At 38.6% G+C, this 24,181-nt stretch overlaps 1 protein-coding gene across 7 annotated transcripts in view; it reads right to left on the reverse strand.

The window, feature by feature from the left end:
* Positions 1 to 24,181, reverse strand: part of SLC4A7 (solute carrier family 4 member 7) — an 87,852-nt gene that overhangs the window by 31,411 nt on the left and 32,260 nt on the right. For 2 of the 7 annotated variants that reach the window (XM_084797121.1, XM_084797120.1), the window contains exons 4-12: positions 21,921 to 22,059; positions 20,939 to 21,099; positions 17,932 to 18,120; positions 15,209 to 15,577; positions 12,047 to 12,162; positions 9,883 to 10,040; positions 7,610 to 7,697; positions 5,618 to 5,764; positions 1,612 to 1,718 (exon numbers count right to left, since the gene is read on the reverse strand). In XM_084797121.1, coding sequence (XP_084653247.1) covers positions 1,612 to 1,718; positions 5,618 to 5,764; positions 7,610 to 7,697; positions 9,883 to 10,040; positions 12,047 to 12,162; positions 15,209 to 15,577; positions 17,932 to 18,120; positions 20,939 to 21,099; positions 21,921 to 22,059 — 1,474 coding nt within the window. Of the gene's footprint in view, positions 1 to 1,611; positions 1,719 to 5,617; positions 5,765 to 7,609; positions 7,698 to 9,882; positions 10,041 to 10,687; positions 10,748 to 12,046; positions 12,163 to 15,208; positions 15,578 to 17,931; positions 18,121 to 20,938; positions 21,100 to 21,920; positions 22,060 to 24,181 lie in introns of all 7 variants that reach the window. The other 5 variants (XM_084797119.1, XM_084797117.1, XM_084797123.1 and 2 more) reach the window with 4 other exon arrangements.

Here is a 24,181-nt window from a genome sequence, read left to right on the forward strand (position 1 = left end):
CCTAACCAGCCATTCATGTAAATGTGCAAATGTAATTCTATTCTTTATCTGTAATTTAGATCTGAAAGGCAATGGGCAGAATACAGAGAAGGTGATTATACCTTACATAGACCTTAGTGTGAGTGTAGTATGCTATGCCTTAATACAGAGGTCCACCAATAGCTATTTTTATGACTTTTAATTCTTGACTTATTTATATGAATAATTATATCTGGGGAAACAGAAAAAAACTTAAAAGCTATTTCAGCACATTATTATTTATGTAGTGTATGTATTATTAAATTTATTTTAGTAAAAATAAAAGTCTATGTTTACATTAAGACATCAATGTCATACCATTTCAACTTTTAAAAATTAGGCTTTTTGATTTTTTTTTTCTGAAAATGTCCTAATAAAATACATGCACCCTAGGAGACAGGAACTCTTTTCTTGTTCAATGCCTCCAGGTAGCAGAATCCTGCCTGGTATATGGAAGGTACCAATAAATACTGCTGAACTGAAAAGTCAGAACAGTCTTATGACTCACAAAATGAGTGATTATGTATGTAACAAATACAAGAAAACACATATTAACTTTAAGCTCTTGAGGGTCTTGGATGCTTCAAGCTTTACCGTGCTAACCTTTTTAAGTTAAATACTAAAATAAATCCTTCAGGCATGTTGACAAGTAGAAGTTATTCTATAATCTGTAGCAAAAGGAATCAGCTTTTAATTAAAAAGATGCCAATGACAATGTAGAAAAGGAGTCTCCATCATCAAATAAACCACAGACTATTTAACAGGTGGCAAAGGAGGCTCTCGGGTGCTTGAGATGGACGGGCCTCTAACTTGGCACCTCCCAGCAACAATCCCTAAAGTACAAGGAAACCAGTGCTACCAGCACAGAGATAAAATCTTACTCTGCTACATTCATAAAGGCTCTCACGTCCCACTAGTCCCTGGTTATGTCTATGTCACGTACATTAGCTGTTGCTCTTGTCAACCGGGTGCCTCTATATGATATTCTACTTCTACAAGGACTCCCACCAGCACCCTGCGCAATGCCGAGAGCCATGCTTCTCTACAGTAGGGAAATGCTGCCACAATCAGCTGCTACAAAGGGTTTTACATGTTTTAATAATTTACCAGGCAACATTTCTATTCTTTACTGTAAAATTAACTTTCTAAGTATCCAGATGCTAATAGTAGAGTCAAATCATGTTTTTCCATCTAATCTTATAGTATTTCAAAAGTAATATAAATTCTAAATATATCACAGTGTACAAAATAACTCATTGTAATTCGTCTTTCATCTCATAATTCTTTAACTTGGAAAGGGATCTATATTTTTTCAGAACCTTCTATAGAGGTTACCCAAAACCATATATACTATAATGACTACAATTTTGAATGCACTAATTTTAAGTAAAGATTGATGTTATTAAAATTATTTTTAAATGCATGAAATATTTCAATAATGTCATTATCTTATAGAAAATGTATTTTTAAAAAGAAACACATACTCTCAAAAAGTACAAGATTAGGTTCCAAATACTTGAGTTAAAAAAAGAAAACTGCTGGTGCTTTCCATCAGATCAATGCCTAATGCCCCAAAGTAACATCTGTACTCACCGTCCAGTCCTCTGCAGCTCAGGCCCAGCATGATGAGCAGCCTCCTTAGGAGGCTCAACAGACATTGGAGCAGATCCATTGGGAAACACAGGAATCTTCCTCTTTTCCTGAATTCCACAAAAATATACTTCAGAATTCAATTTTAAGAAAAGTGACAAGACATCTAAAATATCTAGAGGGAATATTACATCCTATGAGAATTTTAGATAAGTATTCTTGGGGGGAAATGTTTCCTAGCATAATCTTTAAAATAGCGCTTAAAAACAAGATATAATTTAGAATGATTTACCATTTACTTCTTTTCATATTTTAAACTTACAATTAGCTTTCTTCATCTTACATTCTAACATCAATGTCCTATAAGATATACTCACAAGCCGGATGGTAGTGGTGCACACCTTTAATCCTAGCACTCGGGAGGCAGAGGCAGGTGGATCACTGTAAATTCAAGACCAGTCTGGTCTACAAAGCAAGTCTAGGACAGCCAAGGCTACACAGAGAAATCCTGTCTTGAGAAAAAAAAAAAAAGATATACTCACAAAACCATTTCAAATTTCTACCTGCAGTACCACTGCTGTGATAAAATATAATGAACAAAAGCAACATGGGAAGGAAAGGGTTTATTATTTCAGTTAATATGTCCTGATTATAGCCCTTCATAAGGAAGTCAGGACCAGGAACCTGAGGCAAGAACCAGAACACGGAGGAAGCTGCTTACTTGCTCTTTATGGCTTGCTCAGCATGCTTTCTTATCCCATCCTAGACCACCAGCCCATGGGTGGCAATGCCCATAGTGAGTTAGGCCCTCCTACACCAAGTATCAATCAAGAATATACCCTACAGATTTGCCCATGGAAGCATTTTGTCAAGTAAGATTCCCTCTTCCTGTATAACCCAAGCTTGTATAAAGCTGACAAAACACTAGCTAGCTCCACTAGGAACATAAACTTTGTCCCAAAAAAAAAAAAAGATCTTTTTCACAAAAAATAGTTAAAATACTACTAATCATTAACTACCAAAGAACAAAATTTTACATTAATTTTTAAAGATACTACTTTCTCCACAAACCTACACTGCCAGCTCTCAAGGAGCTGGGCAGAAAGACTGAGTTCAAAAATCAATCTGGGCTACATATCAAGTTCTAAGAAAAGAGGGAGGGAGGAGGAGAGAAAGAGAAAGAGAAAACCAAGGACATCTTTCTTTTTATTGGTTTTGTTTGTTTGTTTGTTTTGTTTTTTGAGATAGGGTTTTAAAGGAGAGATAAACCTGTTTTTGTTATGATCCCAAGTGTGGGACGGGGAACTGTCTTGTGAGAACAGGTGATATTAATCCACTAGAAGACAAACCACCTCGTGTGGGAACTTGACTGTTGCCAGCTGCAAAGAGCCCATGAGCAGACTCTGGGAGGAGATAAATAAGTGAGCCAGAAACAAGAGGCGGGGCCTTTGGAGACTTGGGATAGTTTTGGCTGTTCATCTCTGCACTTCGAGAGGCTCCTAGAGAGAACCGCTTGACGGAAGGCTTCAGGGCTCCGGCTCCTGCTGAGGTTCCGGGTTCTGCTCACTCCAGGTTCCAGCAGAAGAAATCCTGCTGATTACGCCAGGACAATTGTTCCTCGGAACTGACATCCTTATGGTTTTGTTATTCTTTAAGCTTCTTTTCCTATTGTTTCGGTTAGTCGTAAGTGACGTACACTCGGTTAATACGTTCATAATAAAATATATTTGTTAAGAAAATTGAGCCCACAGGGTTTCCCTGTGTAGCCTTGGCTGTCCTAGACTCACTTTGTAGACCAGGCGGCCTCAAACTCAGTGATCTGCCTGCCTCTGCCTCCCAAATGCTGGGATTAAAGGCGTGCACCACCACACCCAGCTGACATCTTTTCTTTACTAAAATATTTTTCTTAGAGAAACAATACAACAATTCCTTCAGTATAACTTTATATCTTATTTTAAAAATCAATAAAAACCACTTCTAAAACATAGACTCTTCTCCCCCATGAAAACACAAGAGGAATATTTCAAAGGAAACTAGATAAAAGAATACTATGTGCTGATAGGCACACATACTGGAAAGGGGAGGGAAGGGAGTGCACAGGGAGCCACAGCCAGGCTCAGAGAGAAGTGTGGTCCTACAACACCCTGTTAACACAGAGTAGCAAGACCCGAATCACAAAAGGTTGCACTTAAAAAGGCCAAAGAGGAAACAGAAAACAGAACAGAACAAGGGAACATCCTAAATATTGTCGTCTGAGTTGTATCTAAAACAACGTGAAAATATGAAGCACCAGACAATGGCTCGTGCTCACTATGGTAGTATTTGAGACACTAAGGCAGGAGGATCACTGCAAGGTTAGTCTGCTCTACAGAGACTTCCAGGCACTCAAAGTTACACAGTAAAACAGTGTCTCAAAACAAAAAACAAAACAAAACAAAATTTTTGGTTTTTTTCTTTTTCTTAAAAAAAATTAAATTAAATTAAAAGATGGGGCTAGAGAGATGGCTCAGCAGTTAAGGGTACTGGCTGCTCTTCAGAGGACCTCAGTTCAATTTCCAGAATTAACACGGTGGCTCACAATTATGTATAACCCAGTTTTGAGTTATCTGGTCCTGGGTACCAGGCACGCATGTAGTGCACATTCATATATGAAACTAAAACATTAATATATATAAAATAAAGTAAATATAAAAGAAGAAAATAAACTAATTAGTGTTACAGGCAAAAAGGAGAAAACTAATCTTTTCTAAAGAATAATGGAAGGAGTGAAGCAAATCAGCTGAAAGCAGACTGACAGGAAAAGATCAACATTAAGAAAAATAATCTAAACCTGGTGGTGGTGGCCCACGCCTTTAATCCTAGCACTTAGGAGGCAGAGGCAAGTGGATTTCTGTGAGTTTGAGGCCAGCCTGGACTACATAGAGAGTTCCAGGACAGCCAAAGATACACAGAGAAACCCTATCTCAAAATATCAAATCAAATCAAATAAATCGATCAATCTGTAAGTAAGTAAATAGGTAATAAATAATCTAAATTACTGTTTGAAATTTGTAATAAATAATTAGTCCATTAATTAAACCTAAGGCACACCAGAATGTAACTCCACAAACCAAGGAAAGCATAGCAGATAAACTTTTCAAGAAAATGTGAAATCTGGGGAAGATTGATAGTATACCACACAAACAAAATTAATCATGACTTGAAAGGAAGGAAGGAAGGAAAGAAGGAAAGAAAGAAAGGCTCAAATAAGCCAATTTTCATAAAAGAAGGAAGCAACTTGTTAAAGTCCACACTTGGCCAGAGATGTAGTGTAAAAACGTATCTATATCGGAAATTCCCCAAACTTGTTAAAACAAATTATTCCATACTATTTAAACTGCTCAAGAACCAGTACCCCAAAGTTTTTTATTTGACTTTGTGAAACAAATGTACTAATAATTATACATGTGGATTTTTTAAAAATTTGCACACTGATCTACTTAAAATTATGCAAATAACAAAATAAGCAGACTATTAATATTCACATTTGTCCAGGTAACAGAATATCAGAACGACCACAAAGTTAACAATAGACAAACATCTGTTTGAATAAAAATGCACAAGGTAAGCCAGGTGTGGTGGCGCATGCCTTTAATCCCAGCACTCTGGAGGCAGAGGCAGGTGGATTACTATGAGTTCGAGGCCAGCCCTGGTCTACAAAGCGAGTCTAGGACAGTCAAGGCTTCACAGAGAAACCCTGTCCCAAAACACAAAACAAAACAAAAGAATGCACAAGGTACATCTTCTCTGAATCTACCCCTACGGATTTCTGTTGATTTACTTTTCAGTGCTAGGGTTCAAATGAAGAACTTTGGCATGCTAAGAAAATGCTCCCATTGAGGCACAGCTGCTGCAAACTGTTTTGAGTCATAACTTTTGAGTCATAAAAATCGACAATTTATATTTTTCTTTAAAAATTTTTAATCTAAAAAAAGAAAACAACCCCAGAAGCATATCTCCAGACTTTTACCTGAGAAGGGACACTCTTTGGCGGCTCTATGCGTATGGAAGGATCCCACTCTCCTGGAGGAAGGACAGTTACTTGATCTAAAAATTCATCAATTCCAGATAAGAGGTCATTTCGATCTTTTGCTTTATAAGCTACATCATGAAAAATCTGAAGAAAAGATACTGGCATAAGTATTTTACAGTGCAAAGAACAATCCACTTATATTAAAATGTCTTTTAGATGCAGAAATACTGGGTTGGAGCAATGGTGCCATGTTAACAGCAAGCACTGCTCACAGAGGACAAGCTTACAGTTCCCAGAACTCTTGGGTGGCTCACAATTGTCAATAGCTCCAGTTGTGAAGGCTATGACACAATCAGATGGATTGTACCTCGCCCCCCCCCCACACACATATACATACAATGTAAAACAATGTTTAAAAAAATGACATAAATTCTTGTCAGGAGAAGACATCCACCCTACCTGGCAATACTTAATTTTATCATTGGTATTAACAGATCAATCAACCACAAACAACAGAAGAAAATGATGTGTTAATACAAAGAAAAAATATTTCACAGTAATTCATTACAAATTAATTCAATACAATATGTCAGGTCATTCTATTTCTGTCATTAAAGTGTTATTTATCCTGGAGAAATAATTATGGACAAAAAGGTTACTTTGTTTAGCAAATATTTATTGGTTATCTATGATTTGCTAAGCACAATGCTGTGTGCTGCAGGAGCAGGAAGGGGAGAGATGCAGTCTTTCCAGGTAGGCAGAACAGAGAGTTTGGTAATTGCACAGAAGGACAAACTTCCAAGAGGAACAAACATTCAAAAAGAAAAAGAAAATTTAAGCAACATGCAAATGGAAAACTGACAAAAGGAAAAATTAGAAAACAAGAAATGTTGCTGAGAAGACTGATAACCCTGACACTGGAGGCAGAGGCAGATGGTGAGGCTAGCTGTAGTCTGAGCTACACAGCAAGACCTTGTAAAAACAAACAGAAACAAAACAGGGGAAATCATGCCCGGGTAGAGTGGGTAGGGTGGATGGTAAAACAATGCTTAGGAAAACTCAGTCACAGTTATAATGTACTGGGGTATAAACAGCAACACTTATCCAAGAAACAGAAAGGAAGTTGCTCTTGCCAGAGCAAAGCAGGGAGGACCAGCAGTAAGTATTAGGGTGCGAGCATGGGGTCGTACACAAGGCCCTCGATAATACCAGGAAAGGCTCTGGCTCTGAACTTAAAGCAAACCGTGGAGGTTCACGCCTTTATCCCAGCACTGGGAAGGCTAAGCTAGGAAGATTACCAAGAGACAGGCTAGGCTGGACTACATGGCCAGTTTGAGGCATGCTTAGCTTAAATACAAACCCCAACTCAAAAATCAAGATGTTAGAGCCACATGTAAATGTTGTTATTGTTAATATAGATAAGAATTTCCAAAGATAAAGTAATCTAATGTAATAAATAACTTGAATGCCACAGAAGAGGTCAGAGTGTAAGCCGGAGTAATAGCAGTGATTTTAGAAAAGTGTGAGAAGCTGACACAAATCAGGTTCACATATCCTTGGCTTTTGATGTCCTGGGTAGATGCGTTGCAATGTCTGGTGAGTACTGCTAGAAACCCTCTTTCAAAGAAACACAAGTCCTGATCACTAAAGAATTTACAGCTAAACATGGCATTCCAAAACCAGGAGAGAAGTAAAGGGAAACAGAGAAAGTCCCAAAGAACAACTTTCTGAAATTTAGACCAAACAAATTTCAAATTTTCAATGCAGTCAATGAAGTGAAATTAAAAGAATAGCAGCAAAAAGATTAAAATTTACCTATTCCTGAGAAACAGGTCTTAAAGCCCTCAACAAAGGCATGTGTGAATATGAGTGAATATGAAGTAAAAATCACATACAAAATGATAATTTTATAAGCTTTACTATGACAGAAAGGACTATAATTGCATATTCATTCTCTAGTTCAAAGGGATTTAACTGTATTTTAATTACCTCATCAGTCATGAGAGTGGCTATGGATCTGCCAATTTCATGGTATTGTGGGGCCTTCCCCGCTGGGCCCAGTAAAAGAAACAAAAACCTAAGAGGAGATTAAAATAGGCAGAGTTTAAAAGAATCAACACATATGCACAAATCCAAGAAACTTTTAAAAATGACTCTATTATAAACATAGTAACAACACTTAGACCTTCTTTGCAATCACTCACAGGAATCAACAAAGCAATGGCAACTCTATTCAAAACAGATTTTAATGAAGGTGGTGGGCAAGCCTGCTATTCCAGCACTTGGAAAGCAGAGGCACAGAGGATCTGAGTTCAAGGTCATCCCCTCAGCTGAGGCTACTAGAGATCCTATTTCAAAAACCAAAACAAAAGCAAAATTCATATCATGAAACTATAAAAGGCATTCACAATTAACTCTACCAATTTATTCCTTTCCCAACTTCCTGAGTGCAAAATAGTTACTAAGGAAGGTTGCCTTGTTTTTTGTTTTGTTTTGTTTTGTTTTGTTTCCCATGAAAATTTCCATCTTTTATATATTTCTGAATTGAACAATTAACTCTGATCTGAGCAAAGTTGATCAAAGCAAAGTTGTAACAATCACATTAGGATCTCCCTAGGCCACCCAGGTTGACATCAAACTCCTTGCTAAGTCTTCTGAGTGCTGCTGGGCTTACAGATTTGCAGCGCCTCCTGGTTTCCACACTCATTTTCTTTTGACAAAAGGAAGGAAAAGTACCCCAGCTCATCTTGAGGCTTGCTGTGTAGCCAGAGGTAGCCTTGAACTTTGGGTCCTCCTGCCTCCGCTACCTCCTCAGCCACAAGTGATAGGATTATAGGTGTGCCTCATCACACCTGGTTTATGTAGTGCTGGAAATTGAAACCCAGGCTTTCTGCCTACTACACATGAATCTACCAACTGAGCCAAATCCCTTGTCCCAGAGTTCTTAAAAGTAACATTTGTCAAATCAAACTGTCCAAAATATACACACAAAAATTTCTGCACTCTGAAACTATTCTGGATCAAAGCCTTAACACTGCAAATATGGCATTTAGTCAAGTAACCTTTCTGGAAGGAAAACAAATGCCCAACTTCAACATCACACCTGTTATTATTTTAGTGTTAAATAAAAGTACTTAGCTGTATAGTTGCAGGTACTGATGTTTTCTTAACTGTTTCTGTAAACCCATCTAAAACAATGGGTTTCATCATTACTTCTTCATTCTTATGTAAGATATTAATATTCTTATCTAAATATTTATCTTCTTGCTTTATGAAAATTTACATATGAACTAATAAAATCATTTTCCTTACTGCTAACACTATCATTAACGAAATATAAAATAAGTATATTTCCATCAAATTCCTATCAATTCTTCATCTTTTTCTTAATTCTTCATCTCTTAATTATTAAACTAGTCATGAGAGTACATTATCAACCAAACCTCTTCATGGTACTGTGGAACCTCCCTGCTGAAAAAAACCCCTAGCATGGTGGCACATGCCTCGAACTTAGCACTCAGGAGGCTGAGGCTGAGGGCCAGCCAAGGACAGGAATTCAAGCTGAGCCACATCTAAAACAAACAAAAAAGCTTCAAACAAAATATAGTAGAGAAAGTTACTTTCAAAACAAGTTACATTCACAATTAAGCTTCTGGTGCTAATGACCTGCAGAGATGTTCTTTTTGTGGCCCATATGCTCATTAATACAACTTGCTAATTATCTTTAAGGTCTCAATCCAGATTAACTCTACGCACAATGTACACGAGTGGAAATTTTCCATCAAGCCAGAGCAGAGCATTCTGCATGCATGCCCGAAGGCTGGGCACGTCTACAATGACCAGCAGTGTGGCTCGGGCCACTGTGAGAACTGAATATAATCAAGCCTGCTGCTGAGTCCCCAGCACAAAGTGAATCTCAGTGACTAGCTTTGTAAGACAAAAGCTCCTAAGATGCCAAACTTCTGATAAAGAGGCACATGAAGAGTTGTTTTCAAACAATACTATTACAGCTGGAGAAGACGGCTTACATCTACAGCTGCACCTTTGGGAGTCTAGCCTGGCCTACACGGTAAGTTCCCAGTCAGCTGCAGAAGGAAACTAAAGCTCGGGGAGGGGGAATAGTTTATACTCTAATACTCAGAGCATTTTGGCACAATGACTCAATACCAGTAACCAGCAGTTAAACAGTGCCTCTATTACACAAAGCAAGTATTCGTTCAGTGGACCTATATGCACAGTCATGAAAAAGAATGACTTTTTACCTAGTGGGCACAGGGACCTCAGTCAACCCTGAGAGGAGAACTGCAGGAGCCAGTCTCACAAAGGCAATGATAGGTCTCTCCAAAAAGTCCACTTCTCCTACCAAAACATTGGATGCCTCAGCTCCTGTAGGAATTTTCCTCATGAAATTCATGTCAACCTATTGATAAATGAATAATTTAGAAATATAATTACTCAGAAATGAATGAAAGATTTTAAGACTACTATTCCCAATCAAAACGTGTGATCTAAATGATGTATAAATGCCAAAATTCCCACAGATATGAAAAATGGCATAGACAAATACAAAAAGAGCAAGCAAAACTCACCATCCATTGGTTTAACTACTACAACCTTTATTACGATAGAGTTCTATACTATGAAACATAAAACTGAAATTTTTTCAATGAATAGACTATTCATCAAAAACTGGTGAGGACATACAGTGTACAAACTAACAATGGCTCATGAAATTATACACAGTGCTACAACATATTCATTGCATGATTTTCTATTATTCAATCTTATTGTTTCATATGTCTTTATAAATCCTCCTTTTAAAAAACTATCATTCCCTAATATTTTCCTTAAATGGGAAAAAAAATTATTTACAATGAAAATCTATAGCCTTGATTGGGTCAGACATGGGACAATGTGTAGAGGAATCTCAGCTGCCTGTGTATAATTACAAAAACATTACACACACAACACCAGAGCAGGTGAAGCTCTCATTTGTACAAAGGTTCACACAAAGTTACTAAACAACCACTAACAAGACTATCTATTAAAAGATAAAACCAGACTTACAGCGGGCCTCTTGAGTCCCACACCCAGTGTGCCACAACTACAGTGCCAGGAGGCAGACTCCTGCCCAACAAGAGACAGGGAGGGTACACAAGGATAGGCCAAGTAAAAAAGTAAAACTGTGACAGAGGAACAAAGTTCAACCACAACTGCCAAGCCTAGAGAAGATCTATACAATTCAAATTACAGTAATTTACTTATTCAGCAACAAAGAATAAATTCCAGGTTAGCTAGGGACAGTTTCTGATGATCTGAAACAGAGCACCAGTGAAAACAAGGTAAGTTAGAAACAACAACTCTAACAGCCTTTTATTGTTTGTTTTGTTTTTGAAGACAAGATTTTGCTTTTTAGGTCAGGGTAGTCTAGAACTCACTATGTAGCCCAGGCCTTGACCTTTGGATAACTAGGATTAGAGGCACATGCCAACATACCCAAGTGAACACTTTTTCTGAACACTCAAAATTCCTACTGGTAAGTTTTTTTTATAATATGAAAGTACAAAGCTCCACAAAGCTACAATACAAATCACTTCAACTTTTTTTTTCAGTGAAGTATGCAGAACAAAAAGCTTTAAGAAACTGTCATTTAAAACAAAGCCTTACAAATAAGATATAAAAATGTTGGTGTACCCCTTTAATCCCAACCCTCAGGAGGCAGAAGCAGGCAGATCTCTGTGAGTTCGAGGCGAACCTGGTCTACAAAGTGAGTTCAGGACAGCCAACGCTACACAGAGAGACCCTGTCTCAACAAATGGGGGGGGGGGGGGGGGAGTTAACATTCTATGAGTTATAGTAAATTGACAGGCAACGCATGAAATGTACACTATCTGCCCCAACTATTAGGAAATATGCTGGTACTCAGCTGTCACTTATACTTCGGGGTTTGCTCTAGCCTTTAAAATAAGGGGTATGTGCTTTGTCTTTATTTCAATGAAGCAAAATAAATGCACAGGAGCTTTTTGTTGTTATTTAATCCATGCCTTTATCTATCCATGGTTCCCAGTGGCATCCCAAAGAGTGTTAGCAGCACGAGTTAGCAATTCTAGGATGCACTACAGCCCAGGAAGAGGGCTCTGTTAGCGCTGCAATGCCACTTTCAGAAATACTCTTCAAAGACAGTAAAGTTTCATGGTACAAAGAAAAACGTCATGTTGTTTACAGTGTTTTCTTCCAAAACACTGAGAGTGTAAGCTTGGAGTTATCCGAATACTTGGAGACTACCCCCGCTTTCTTCCTAAACACTTCACAAGCATGCCATGCAAGTATGCTAAACAGTTACTGTAAGCAACAGCAACAAAACAACACACTACTAGTTATTTTCTCAGTAGGAAAAGTAATGAAAACTTACAATCACTGAATTACCTTGCTAAAGTCAACAGTACTGTTTTCTCTGCTTCCTCCACTTCCGTTACCTTTCACTTCACCACTTTTACTATTGTCCAAGTTTCCAGGAGCAGACTGTGGAGAAGCCAAAATCCCTGTATTTAAGAAAACACAAAACCCAAATTAGTAAGGAGAAAACCCAGCTTAAGCCTGATTTGCTCATATTCTTAAAGCGATGGTTTATTGTGAAAGCAAATGTGAGGGGTTAAAAAGTGCCAGATGTTAGCTTCATTCCAGCAACATGAATTAGAACACATGAACAGGATGAAGTTGTGTATCTTACTATCGAAAGCAGTATGCTAGAACCCGCACATTAGCCTCTGGAAGAGAAACGAGTCAGTGTGGACCCACACAAGATGAGCACTGGGACCAGAGTGTTATCGCTGCAAACACTTCTACGAAACACACTTGTGAACTGCACAGAACTCAGTAAGGCCTAACTTCACCTAGGATGTTCCTACCAATACCAAAATGAATCTTCAGGTGGATTGTACGTATAATTCAAAAATTTTAAGAGCTATATTTAATTTTCTTTAATCATAAGTTTCCTCAAGAATTTTGAATTTTTTCAGTAGTATTTGTCTCATTTCTCCTGTCATCTTCTTAAGAAATCTAACTAAAAGACCATAAACAAGTTTTCTAAGTACAAAGATTAAAAATAACATAATCAAAGAAATTTGAGCTAAATAATACTCATCACCTGTAGCCATGTGATTAACTAATTCACTCAACTTCTATGGTTCAGCAAGCTTATAAATTAGTATGTGAATAACATAGTTGTTTGAATTATAAATGATGCATGTTCAAGTGTTAGTATATTCACTTCAGGTGACATTCAACAGCAGCGTTTCACAATATGATAGCTTAAAAGCATCTCCTATACTAATCTACCTTTACCAAAGAGTTCCACAAAAAGCTCAAATCTCAAAATTTTAAAGTCCAAGTTGCGTCACACAGATTTCTACCATTAAATACATCTCATTTTTCTTAAAAGATAAAAGAACTTCTAATCCAACAATATAAACTAATAAATGTTTAAATCACTGAACAGTTTAAAAGAGAATACAATATAATACAATCTACTGTTGTACAGAAGTTCAGTTTATCAGTATCAGTCTTTTGTCAAAATTAGTAATCATTTCTACAATTTCAAGCCTATCAGATGTACTTGATGCACCCAAGCATGTTTATTCTCATAGAATAGAGCAACTATAACTAATGAACACTAAATAAAGCTATCAGAGTTCACTGCTTCAACAACACTGGATGTAAGTCCTCTGTAACATTCATTTCTCTGGTCAACAAACTGAGGTGTCACTGTGAGTGAAAAATCTTCATAAAAAAGTACGGCACTTAATTTAGCCATGTAGATAATTCTCTGGGTAAACTAAACAATTCTGAAACAAAAGTTATTTTTTAAAATAAATACTTTTTAAAAATGTCAGCTTAGCATGGAAGAGTTAAGATTCCTCATGCTTGGCCTTTGTCCCCGTGCTTTCAGAACTGTGTCTCTTCCTTGCCCAAGGAGGCTGGTAGGAATTAACCTCATCAGTGCCTTCAACACATTCCCATACAAGAAAATCAAGAAGCATAAGATTAAAGCCCTAGTGGCAACTGACTCTGAGTACTAGACACCACTGACTGTTGAAATGTATTCAACAGATAATCAAAAGAAAAATGTTATACAGTTTCTAGAACAGCTCAGCCACCAGATTTGAGAGCTAAGAACAAGACGACTGTGGGGCTGGGAGGAAGGAAGGGGCTGTAAAGTTGGTAGGAACAGAAAGAAGAAATAAAGTAAAAAATCAGTTGAAATTGCTTGGCTTTGATGGTCATCTTCATCCTCTCCCCTTTTCAAAATGGCAGGTGCATGCTGAAAACATTTTTCCTGCCAAATATGGTGGCATAATCCTGTCACTAGCAGTGCTTGGATGGTAGAGACAGAAGGACCAGAAGCTCAAAGCTAACCTCAGCTGCAAGAGGCCTGGTTCTTGTTCCTGCTAACAAGAATCAAAGCAGTCAGCAGGAAATGAAGCTTCCTAGCACTGCATAGCCACCTCAGTTTCCAGAGTCCCGTCTACAGAAAGAACATCAGTTTCTAGGGAGGCCTACAGGAAATGGCTAAATGTCCTAAGAGCAAGTGGCAGCTACAAAAGAAGTAATAACAGCTGATCCTATGACTTTTCTTCAATAACAATGAGCTTTATCTTATCTTCAGAAATCTATCCATTTTAATTTCATCTATTCAGAAAAGCTGATATCATGTCATAAAAATGCATGGTATTAAAAAAAATTTGTACCTCAATTCTCAATTAACAAAAATCTTTACTGCCTTGGAAGTTTTTTTAATTTTACTTTCTTTTTAAGTGTGTGTGTGTGTGTGTGTGTGTGTGTGTGTGTGTGTGTGTGTGTGTGTGTTTTATAAGAGGGCTGAAGAGGCCTGCAGAGCTCATCAGATCTCTAGGAACTGTGTGTAATCTGACAAGCACTGTAACAAGTGTTATAATGTGCTGACAAAAATATATCCTATCCTCACCATTAGTATAAGCACCTCCAGTTCTAAAAACCATCAGGGAAAACTCAGACTAACACGCACAGCTATAAATAAAAGCAATTAATGTCTATTCCAAAATATATCACTCCTCTGTAAGTAAAGAGTCCAAGCAATTATAAGAGAATTTCAATATTCCCAGAGAAAGAATGGGAAAAAGACCATGGCATCCTATCATATTAAGAAGACTAAGGTGTTCTACATTCTTTAAGGAAAAGCATCAAACATGTCACATCACTGCCATTATATGCTCCTCCACCTTACAAGTACACAAGAAAAGGCACCCTTCTAAGAGTCACATCAAAAACTAGGTTTCCTAAACCACCCAACTCTGATGACCTCTAAAATCCCAGTGGGGAAAAAGTACTTAAGGGTTTGACTTATGTCCAGCCTTCTTTGTAGTGTTTTTATAACCAAAGCTCATTTGAATAACTTTATTCTTTTCTGTAATACAATGTAAGGAACAAAACATGCAGAACTCAAATCATAAGCATTATCTACGTATGCTGCAAGCTCTGTGCTGACAGGCATTCTCAGTGCAAGTGACCCAGAGGCAAACGTGCCACACGTGGAGGACTCTGGACAGTTGCCTGGAGTGAAGTCAGAGTTTTCCTCATTCTTCTGCTCTTGGCCTTTGAGTGCGTCTACATCTTCCTCAGGCGGATGAATGACTACCCTGGGAATATCATCCCTGTTGGGTGACACCAGCAGTTCTGGGGCCTGAGGTTGACTCTGTTGGGAACTTCTGGAGGCCAGGCGACTTAGGCCAGGGCTGGAAGGAGGACTGCTCTGGGGGGTGGGTACTGGGGTGGTACACCTTGAGCTTGAAGGGGTTCCAGCTCTTGAAGAAGGAAGAAGATGACCGAGAAGAAGAGATAAAGGCGATTCTCCTCTCAAGGAAAGGTTTGAGGCAGACAGACCTGTTCGTAAAGAATGGCGGGAGGCTGATAGGCCTTCCCCTGAGATAAAACAAGTAAGTGAAAAATGCTGTTCATTGCACTAAGCAATAGAGAACACAAAATTCAAACCACAAATAACAAGCATTAGCAGGTTAGTCAGTCTGGCTTGCTATAGTGTCACCATAAAGTGCTTAAACTATAATCAGTTCCCTAGCTCAATGTATAGTTTAAAAATATTTTTCCAGGGATGGAATAACAATTGAGATGTACTATGAATAAATTAATAAAATATAAAAAATAGATTTTCCCCCACTGGGCATGGTGGCACACGCCTTTAATCCCAGCACTTGAGAGGCAGAGGCAGATGAATCTGTGAGTTCAAGTCCACAAAGTGAGTCTAGGATAGCCAGGGCTGTTACATAGAGAAACCTTGCCTCGAAAGAAGAAAATATATATTTTTCCCTAAATTGTACCAGCATCCATAGATAGTTATCTCTCAAAAGATTCTACATTAGCATTACCTAATAACTTTATAATGGTATTAAATGTTTGTACCAGAGGCTGGTCAGTGCTCTTAAGTAAAGTTTAAAAATACAAGACAAAAGCTGGGCGGTGGTGGCGCATGCCTTTAATCTCAGCACTTGGGAGGCAGAGGCAGGTGGATCGCTGTAAGTCTGAGGCCAGCCTGGTCTACAAAGTGAGTCCAGTACAGCCAAGGCTACACAGAGAAACCCTGTCTCAAAAAAAAAAAAAACCAAAAATAATAATAATAGAAAAATGAAAACAAGAACTATACCATGTACAACTTGTTTCTAAATTAAAGTCCCTTAGATAAACCGTATCATAATTTTAATCAGATTAAACAACTCCTTAACGAACAAATTAAGCATTATACACTGAGCTACAAACAATGACTGCTGTCACCTTCTAATATGTAAGGCCTTATACATATGGCTGATGACTTAGAAAACCATTTTACAGCCATTTGGGGACAGAGAAGAGTAGAAACCTACTGTGTCCCAGATCCCGTTTGTCACAACTTGGAATCCTCTTAGGCTTCCTGTAGTGACAGCAGTTAGAGCAGTACAGACCCCCATAAGCCTCTGCACCTGGGATTTCTAGGTTTTGCTATGCCTGTTCTCAGAGCCAAGTGAGAATGATACTAGTGTATTCCTAGTTTTAGAAAGAAGAGAAATAAGGAAAGACAAAAGTGTAATGTGCATTAATTCTAAGACACTGACAGCTAACTGGCTATTTAAAGAGGAGGAGGGGTGGAGAGATGGTTCAGAAGTAAGGAGACTTGTTGCTCTTTCAGAGGAACTGGGTTTGCTTTTGCCACCCACATGGTGACTCACAATCATCCTTAACCCCAGTTCCATGGGATCCAGTGTCCTCTTCTGACCTCCTCAGGCACCAGGCACACATGTTGCATACATACATATAAGCAGGAAAAACATATATACACAGAATATAAAAGTAAAATTTATAAAACAAAAAGACTCCCCAAGTCCTACATAAACTGCCACCATCCTCTGAAAGGAAGAGCAGAACTGGGTTTGAACGCCTAGGTTTGAGCCATTTTCAATGGATTGAAAGACACCAACTTGTCTACCATCCATGTAAGATAGTCTTTATCGTGAAAATTTTCCACAAAGTATAAAAATATCTGAAACCAGCTCCTAAAACATTTGTTTATTAGTACTTTTAGCATATTTAGGAAGGAAAAAAATCACCAGAAAAAAACTAATACATATATAAATTCCAAACTCAGTATTTAGAATTAAAAACATTAAAATTGCAGATAATTATTCCTCTTAAATAATTTACAACAGAAACCTCAAATCAAAACAAAAAAGCAGATGTGATTTAGGATAAGGGATAATGATTGTTTTTATAGATTACTTAAGGAAAATTTATGACATTTTAGTAAGTGAATGCTTTTTTTCTTCACCCAAGTGCTTTCTATATCACACTGGTCTTGTTTGTACAAGCACCTGGGAGGCTAAGAAAGAAAAATTCGAGTTCAAGGCCAGCACACATTATAGTGTTTCAGGCCAGCCTGTGATAGTGAAGACGGTCTCAAAGAAACAAAAACAAACACTTTAGAAATAATAATTTTAGTTGCCGGGTATGATGGCAAACACCTTTAATCCCAGCACTCGGGAGGTAGAGGCAGGAGGATCGATGTGAGTTCGAGGCCAGCCTGGTCTACAAAGTGAGTCCAGGATAGTCAAGGCTACACAGAGAGACCCTGCCTCGAAAAAACAAAACAAACAAACAAACAAAAAGAGAAATAATATTTTTGGATAACTAAAAATGGTAACAGTGCGGAAACACCACCTTTCTGGCCCCACAATAAGTGGAATGCCATTAGAGAAGTAGTAGCAAAAACTGGACGCCACAACTTATCTCACCATTCCTGTCAAGCAAGTGAGGGTCAGAATGTTTCTTGCCTATATCTGCAAAAGATCGAACGAGGGGAATCCGGCTTGTGAATCTCTTCTCATTCTGATGATGATGTCGCTTCAGGAGAGCTTCTCTGACATTTTCCCTTATGGAGTCATCTAACTGGCCAGAGGCTATCATGTTGTCTAACACCATATCTATTCAATTAAAAAAAAAATTAGAATTATTTTTGCTGCATAAACACTATGATAGCATATGCATAAAGGTAAATATAAACATTATCCATTGAACAAAAAATAATTAGCAGGACTCTTATTTCACTAAGCAGTATATTTTAAAGAGGCTGCTTTCCTATTTGGTAAATTCAAATCAATACATGAAAGAGAAGTAGTAAATTACATTTAGCTAAACATTCAAGGGCATGGGATTGTAAAGATTTCCTCCAAGTGTCTGTGTTCTGCTGGGAGCAGGGAGGTAAAGAAGTGGTAGCTCTTACTCTGCCAGAGGTACAAAGATAAAATCCCTGACATAGTAAATTCTGTCAAGAAATAAAAGGAACAGGAGAATAAAACAACTGATAGAGTGCCTTTCTCTGCACCACTGTGGTCAGGGCACTATTTTCTATGTAAAAATATGCATAAAATGTTTAAATATTTATTTATGTATTATTATTATTTAAATAATATTAAATAAATAAGTATTTATTTTATGCATGTGTGTCTGTTCGAAGTATATGTGTGGGCACCATGTGCTTGCAGGAGCCTGTAGAAATTGGAAGAACATCACATCCCCGGGAACTGGAGTTACAGACAATTTTGACTGCCATGTGAGTACTGGAAATCAAGCCCAGGTCCTTTGCAAGAAAAACAAATGCCCTTCACAACTGAGTCATCTGTAGATTTTTTTCTTTTTTTCTTTTTTTTTCCAAGATATATATTATTTTATTAATTTGTTCTTGTTACATCTCAATGGTTATCCCATCCCTTGTATCCTCCCATTCTTCCCTCCCTCCCATTTTCCCCTTATTCCCCTCCCCTATGACAGTTCCTGAGGGGGATTTCCTCCCCCTGTATATGCTCATAGGGTATCAAGTCTCTTCTTGGAAACCTGCTGTCCTTCCTCTGAGTGCCACCAGGTCTCCCCCTCCAGGGAAAATATGAGGCACCAGAGTACGTGAGAAAGTCATATCCCACTCTCCACTCTACTGTGGAGAATGTTCTGACCATTGGCTAGATCTGGGTAGGGGTTTAAAGTTTACAGCCTGTATTGTCTTTGGCTGGTGCCTTAGTTTGAGCGGGAACCCTGGGCCCAAATCTGCCTATCATAATGTTCTACTTGTAGGCTTCTAGGACCCTCTGGATCCTTCTACTTTGCCATTCTCCCATGCTTGTCTCATCTAGAGTCCCAATAGGATGTCCTCCCCACTGTCCCAGTTTCCTGGTAAGTGAAGGCTTTCATGGGACATGCCCCTTGGGCTAATATGCTGAAGAGTCTGGAGGGTTAGCTTTCTTTGTTGTTGGTTTTTCTATCTTTCTGTTAGGATGGAATGCTTATACATGCTAGGCATATGCTCTAACACTGAATTAAATCCCCAGCCCTGTGAGAGATCATTTTAAGTCAAATCTTCAAAACTATGATAAAACTATTCTAAAAGAAAAATAGAAAAACAAATCTAGCAGGTAATACTTAATATTAGTATAATCATGGCTCATCACAAGTGAGTGAGGGATTACAGTTTCTAAGGCACTGCACTCTGTGCTCTGGCGGAGGGCAGCACCAAATGCACGCAGCGGGCCCTAACAAACGAGAAGGGCCTGGAAGTGGGAGGGGGCATGTCAGGGAGGCCACGAAGCAGTGAGTGAGGAGATTTGGTGGTAGAAATGATGAAGAATACACTACAGGTATAAAACGGTCAAAGAATAAGCAACAATGTTCTTTTTTAAATAAAAGTTCTATATTGTAACAACTATAAGATAAAATAAGGACTCATCTGTCCATACTCAATATTCCAACACTAACTCAGTTTTTCAGTTATTCATATAAAAATGGGAATTGACAATTCAAAGACTTGCAGCCCATAGTCAAATGTAACAATCAGGTAAAATTCAAGTTATTTATAGCCCACAAATTACAGTTACATTTTTGGCTTTCTTAACAAACCAAAATACTAGTCTGTTGTTTCTTTTCTGAAAGAACAATCTACAGTGACTACGTAGCATTACTCTCCTTTACAACAGACATGATTTTGGATTAAGCAATTGTAGACCAAAGTCATTAAATAATCACAACTCTCTTTCAATTTTTCCCACTCTTACTTCCCTACAATCCTTGAAGTCTATCTCTTTTTTCTTTGTTTGTTTCCACTGCTGTATACAATACCAGCTTTACTAACTCACACAGTTCCGAAGAAATAGTTGGGCTTCTTGTTTCTATCACCACCTCAGACCAGAGTTATGCAGGATAATATTCCCAAAGGACATCAGGATCACTCCTTTCCCAACTTAATCACCAAAACTGCCCAAATCTTTACCAAATAAAATCAATGTTTCAGCCCAGTAATTCAAGGGCAACTGTGTATTTTGGGCGAGGGAAGAAGTGAGCTTATGTCAGAACTGTACACACTCTGAAATGTGCTGTGAACTAGCTGACCTTCCCCAGGCACACTGTCCACACTTCTCTGAACATCCTTCATACTTAGGCTCCTCCATAAAACAGTCTTTTCTCCTGTAGTACCTGCCTGTTCTGCCCAGCTGCCCTGATTCTAGAGCTGTGTAATTAGTGTCCTCACTCCCAGAGGGCAGACAACATATGTGCTGATGGCAGTGGTCACAGTTCTAATTTAACCTGGCCGTCTCTGCACAAAGCTACACTGCTACTGCAAAGAGTAGACCTTCAATACATAGTTGTTGAATGTCTTAACAGCTTAAAATAATACCTGATCTTATTTAATTATCTTAAATAAAAGAGGAGGAGGAAAAAGAAAGAAAAAGAAAAGAAACCAGTTTACTGTATAACCTGCTATTTCATCAAGAGTGCTTGCTCTCATATCCAGCATGACTGTTCCATTTAGGATACAACTTCTCAGTTCAAAAAGACTGTGCAAAGACAGAGTTGCCACATAGGGTTTACTCCACCGGTCACCACCATCTTCAACATCCTCTTCAAATTTCAGCCACCTAAATAAATAATATAGAAAAACTAAAAAATAATGGACATAAACATAAACTTGATTTTTAATAAGAAAAAATATCACTACCAGAACAAATTACTACCTTAAACACATTTCCACAAATTAGGCCAATGGTTTACACTGTCTGCAACCACGAAAACCTGACACCTGCATCACAAGCTTGTAGTTTAACAATATGTAAATAGGTATTCATAGTTTGTTACTTTGTGTGACAAATAAAAATTATATTTAAAAAAATAAGCCCACAAAAATAAAAGTGCAGCATTTCACTTCTTTACATTAGATTTAGTTTCACAATTGTTTAAAGATTTGAAAATCAACCATTATAAAGTCTTTTATAACATCTTTTTTTTTTTTTTAAGATTTTATTTCTGCATGTACACCAGCACATTAGAAGAGGGCATCAGATCCCACAGCAGATGGTTCTGAGCTACCGTGTGGTTGCTGGGAATTGAACTCAGGATCTCAGGAAAAGCAGACCTTGCTCTTAACCGCTGAGCCATCTCTCCAGCCCTTTTCCATCTCTCCAGCCCCTTTTATGAGAGTATTCAAGCCCCTTAAATGAGAGTATTCAAGGAAATAAATTGAGAGCATAGAAAAAAAGAAACTATCCAGCATTACCAAGGAATCACTAAGTAGGTAGAAGCAGAAGGATTGCTCCAAGTTTGCAGCCAGAAGGGTCACAGCCTCAATTCCAGACCAGCAAGGTTATAAAACCAGAACCCAGCTCAATAAATAAGTGCGTAAACAAATAAACCACCCACTGTATCTTGTGGTTTCCGTTCATAACAGAGTGAGCAGCGCTACCTGGCCGTCTCCTTCCACTCGTACTCTTCCCCGTCTCTGTAGCAGAGCTCGTCCATCTCCGTGAAGAGGTCATGGGGAATGTGCTCCTCGTCGTCGTCTTCAGTCCCCAGGATGAACTGCACCCTCTGTGACGGCGTGTCTTACAAAACAACAGTGCGTTCAGACCAGTAAGCTCCAAATCCCAAAATATGCTATATATACGTGTGTGTGTGTGTGTGTGTGTGTGTGTGTGTGTGTGTGTGTGTGTGTGTATTCATGTCCTATATGAGTTCATATAAAAATTGGTACCTAAGCGAACAATCCTCCAGGGCCCTGCGGATACAACAGAATACTTGAAGAGGACAGTTAGATGTGAAAAGAAATGGTAGGCTTAATAGAATAACAGAATGAGAAATAAAGGTGGAAAACACAGAAATTTAAGTGATATGGACACCAAAGGAGGAATTTCAAACAGGAAACCTCCAGAAAGATGAAATATAATGAACTGGGAGAGTTGATATGAAAAAATCTTGAAGAGTTTCACAGATTTCATGTGAATGGCCAGAGGCCAAAGCAAGGTCAACTGCTCCGTATTCAGAACTTGCGTAATTCTTTAATAGATTTATTACTCAAGAACTTTTGTTAGTGCTACTGTAAATGGTAGTTTTATTAATATTTTTGTAACTGGTATTTTTAATTTCCAATTCTGAGTATTCACTGCTACTAGTAAGAAAAGATTGGCTCTCTATGGTGATCGACTAATTCAATCAGCCCCATAGTTCTCAGATTGTTTAGATTCACCACCTCATGGTCCTCCATCCACAGACAGCCTTTTCTCCCCTCACTGTAACCCATAGGTGTGGCACATGTGCCCCCACACCCACACAAACTGAGAGGCACTCCAGGACAATGCTGTATAAACGTGAGGAGACAGGATACTTCACCCTTTTTCTGAGTCACTAAATAAGACTCTTGAGACATGTGGCCAAGGATAACTATGAATGTCGCCCAAAACAGAAACTGTAAACTTACTTAAAACATTATATGCTAACTTTTAAATACAACTGCATTGCTCTTAAGCATGAACTTTGTAGATCAAAATGTGTGGCAAACTCAAAACAAACACAGGCTGGGGGAAGTTCAGCCCTAAGAGCACTTGTTCTGCAAGCCTGAGTATCTTAGTTCGAATACCCAGCACCCACATAAAAAGCAGGTACAGTCATACATGGCTGTACCCCCAGCACTAGGGAAGAAATAGGACAGTCCTGAGAGCTGGCAGAACCTGCTCAGAGCAATAAAGCAGAGAAAGACGAAGACAGAGTAACAGAGACACACAGCTTCTGTCTCCCAGGGCTGGGAATAAAAGGTGTACATCACCATGCCCAGTAATTTATTTTTTTTAGTATACATATATGTATGTATCTGTATGGGGTCTGACAAAAAGGGGGGGCCAGATTCCTTGTACCTAGAATTACAAGCAGTTGTAAGCTGCCCGAGGTGGGTGCTGGGAAGTGAATACATGTCTTCTCCAGGCGCAGTCAGCTCTTCACTGAGCCCTCTCACCATCTCTACTTTTTGCTCCTTTTCCTTCAGCTTAATGTTTTACCTTTTCCCTTAGTCACTTGGTTAGACTACGCCATCCCTGACTCCCACTCCTTCTTTCTAACATATAAGGATCAATGACCTAGGTCTCTAAGCACTGCATCAGTTGCACCTGACAATTTGGGGTTCAGACAGTCTGGCATCACACAATTCTGCACTAAATGAAATCTGTCTTATTAGTCACACATGTGCTGTGCAAGGCTCCATCTCTGTTGCTGGTACTATTCTCACTCTCAATAAGACTGAAATATTTCACTGCTTTTGGATTCTTTAGCCCAGGCTCCTGAAAGTTGGCCAGGTCCCCCAACTCGTGTTTCCAAACGAGAAAACAGTTTCTGGGCAATTGGCTCAGGCAAGCACAGGACTTACCCTACCTGCCTCTTCTCACAATTCGGAGCCTGGCTACCTGCGATCCAGAGACCTAACTATAGTTTTACAAGCTCTGTCCACCTGGAGAACAGTTTCAAAGTGGAGATATTAGTGAGCTAAAAATAATGCACAGCATAACTTGCTCAGGGTGTGAGTATACCCCACATCTTCACACAAAGACACCGCCCTGACTGATGTAGCTTCGGAAGCACTGCACAACATGCATCACGTTACCAGACTATGAACAACTGTTAGCAGCACTGGGGTCATACACATGTGCTCAGCTCTTGCGTGAGAGCTGGGAATTCAAC

Source organism: Acomys minous, assembly GCF_964271855.1.
Source record: "Acomys minous genome assembly, chromosome: 9".
NCBI lineage: Eukaryota > Metazoa > Chordata > Mammalia > Rodentia > Muridae > Acomys > Acomys minous.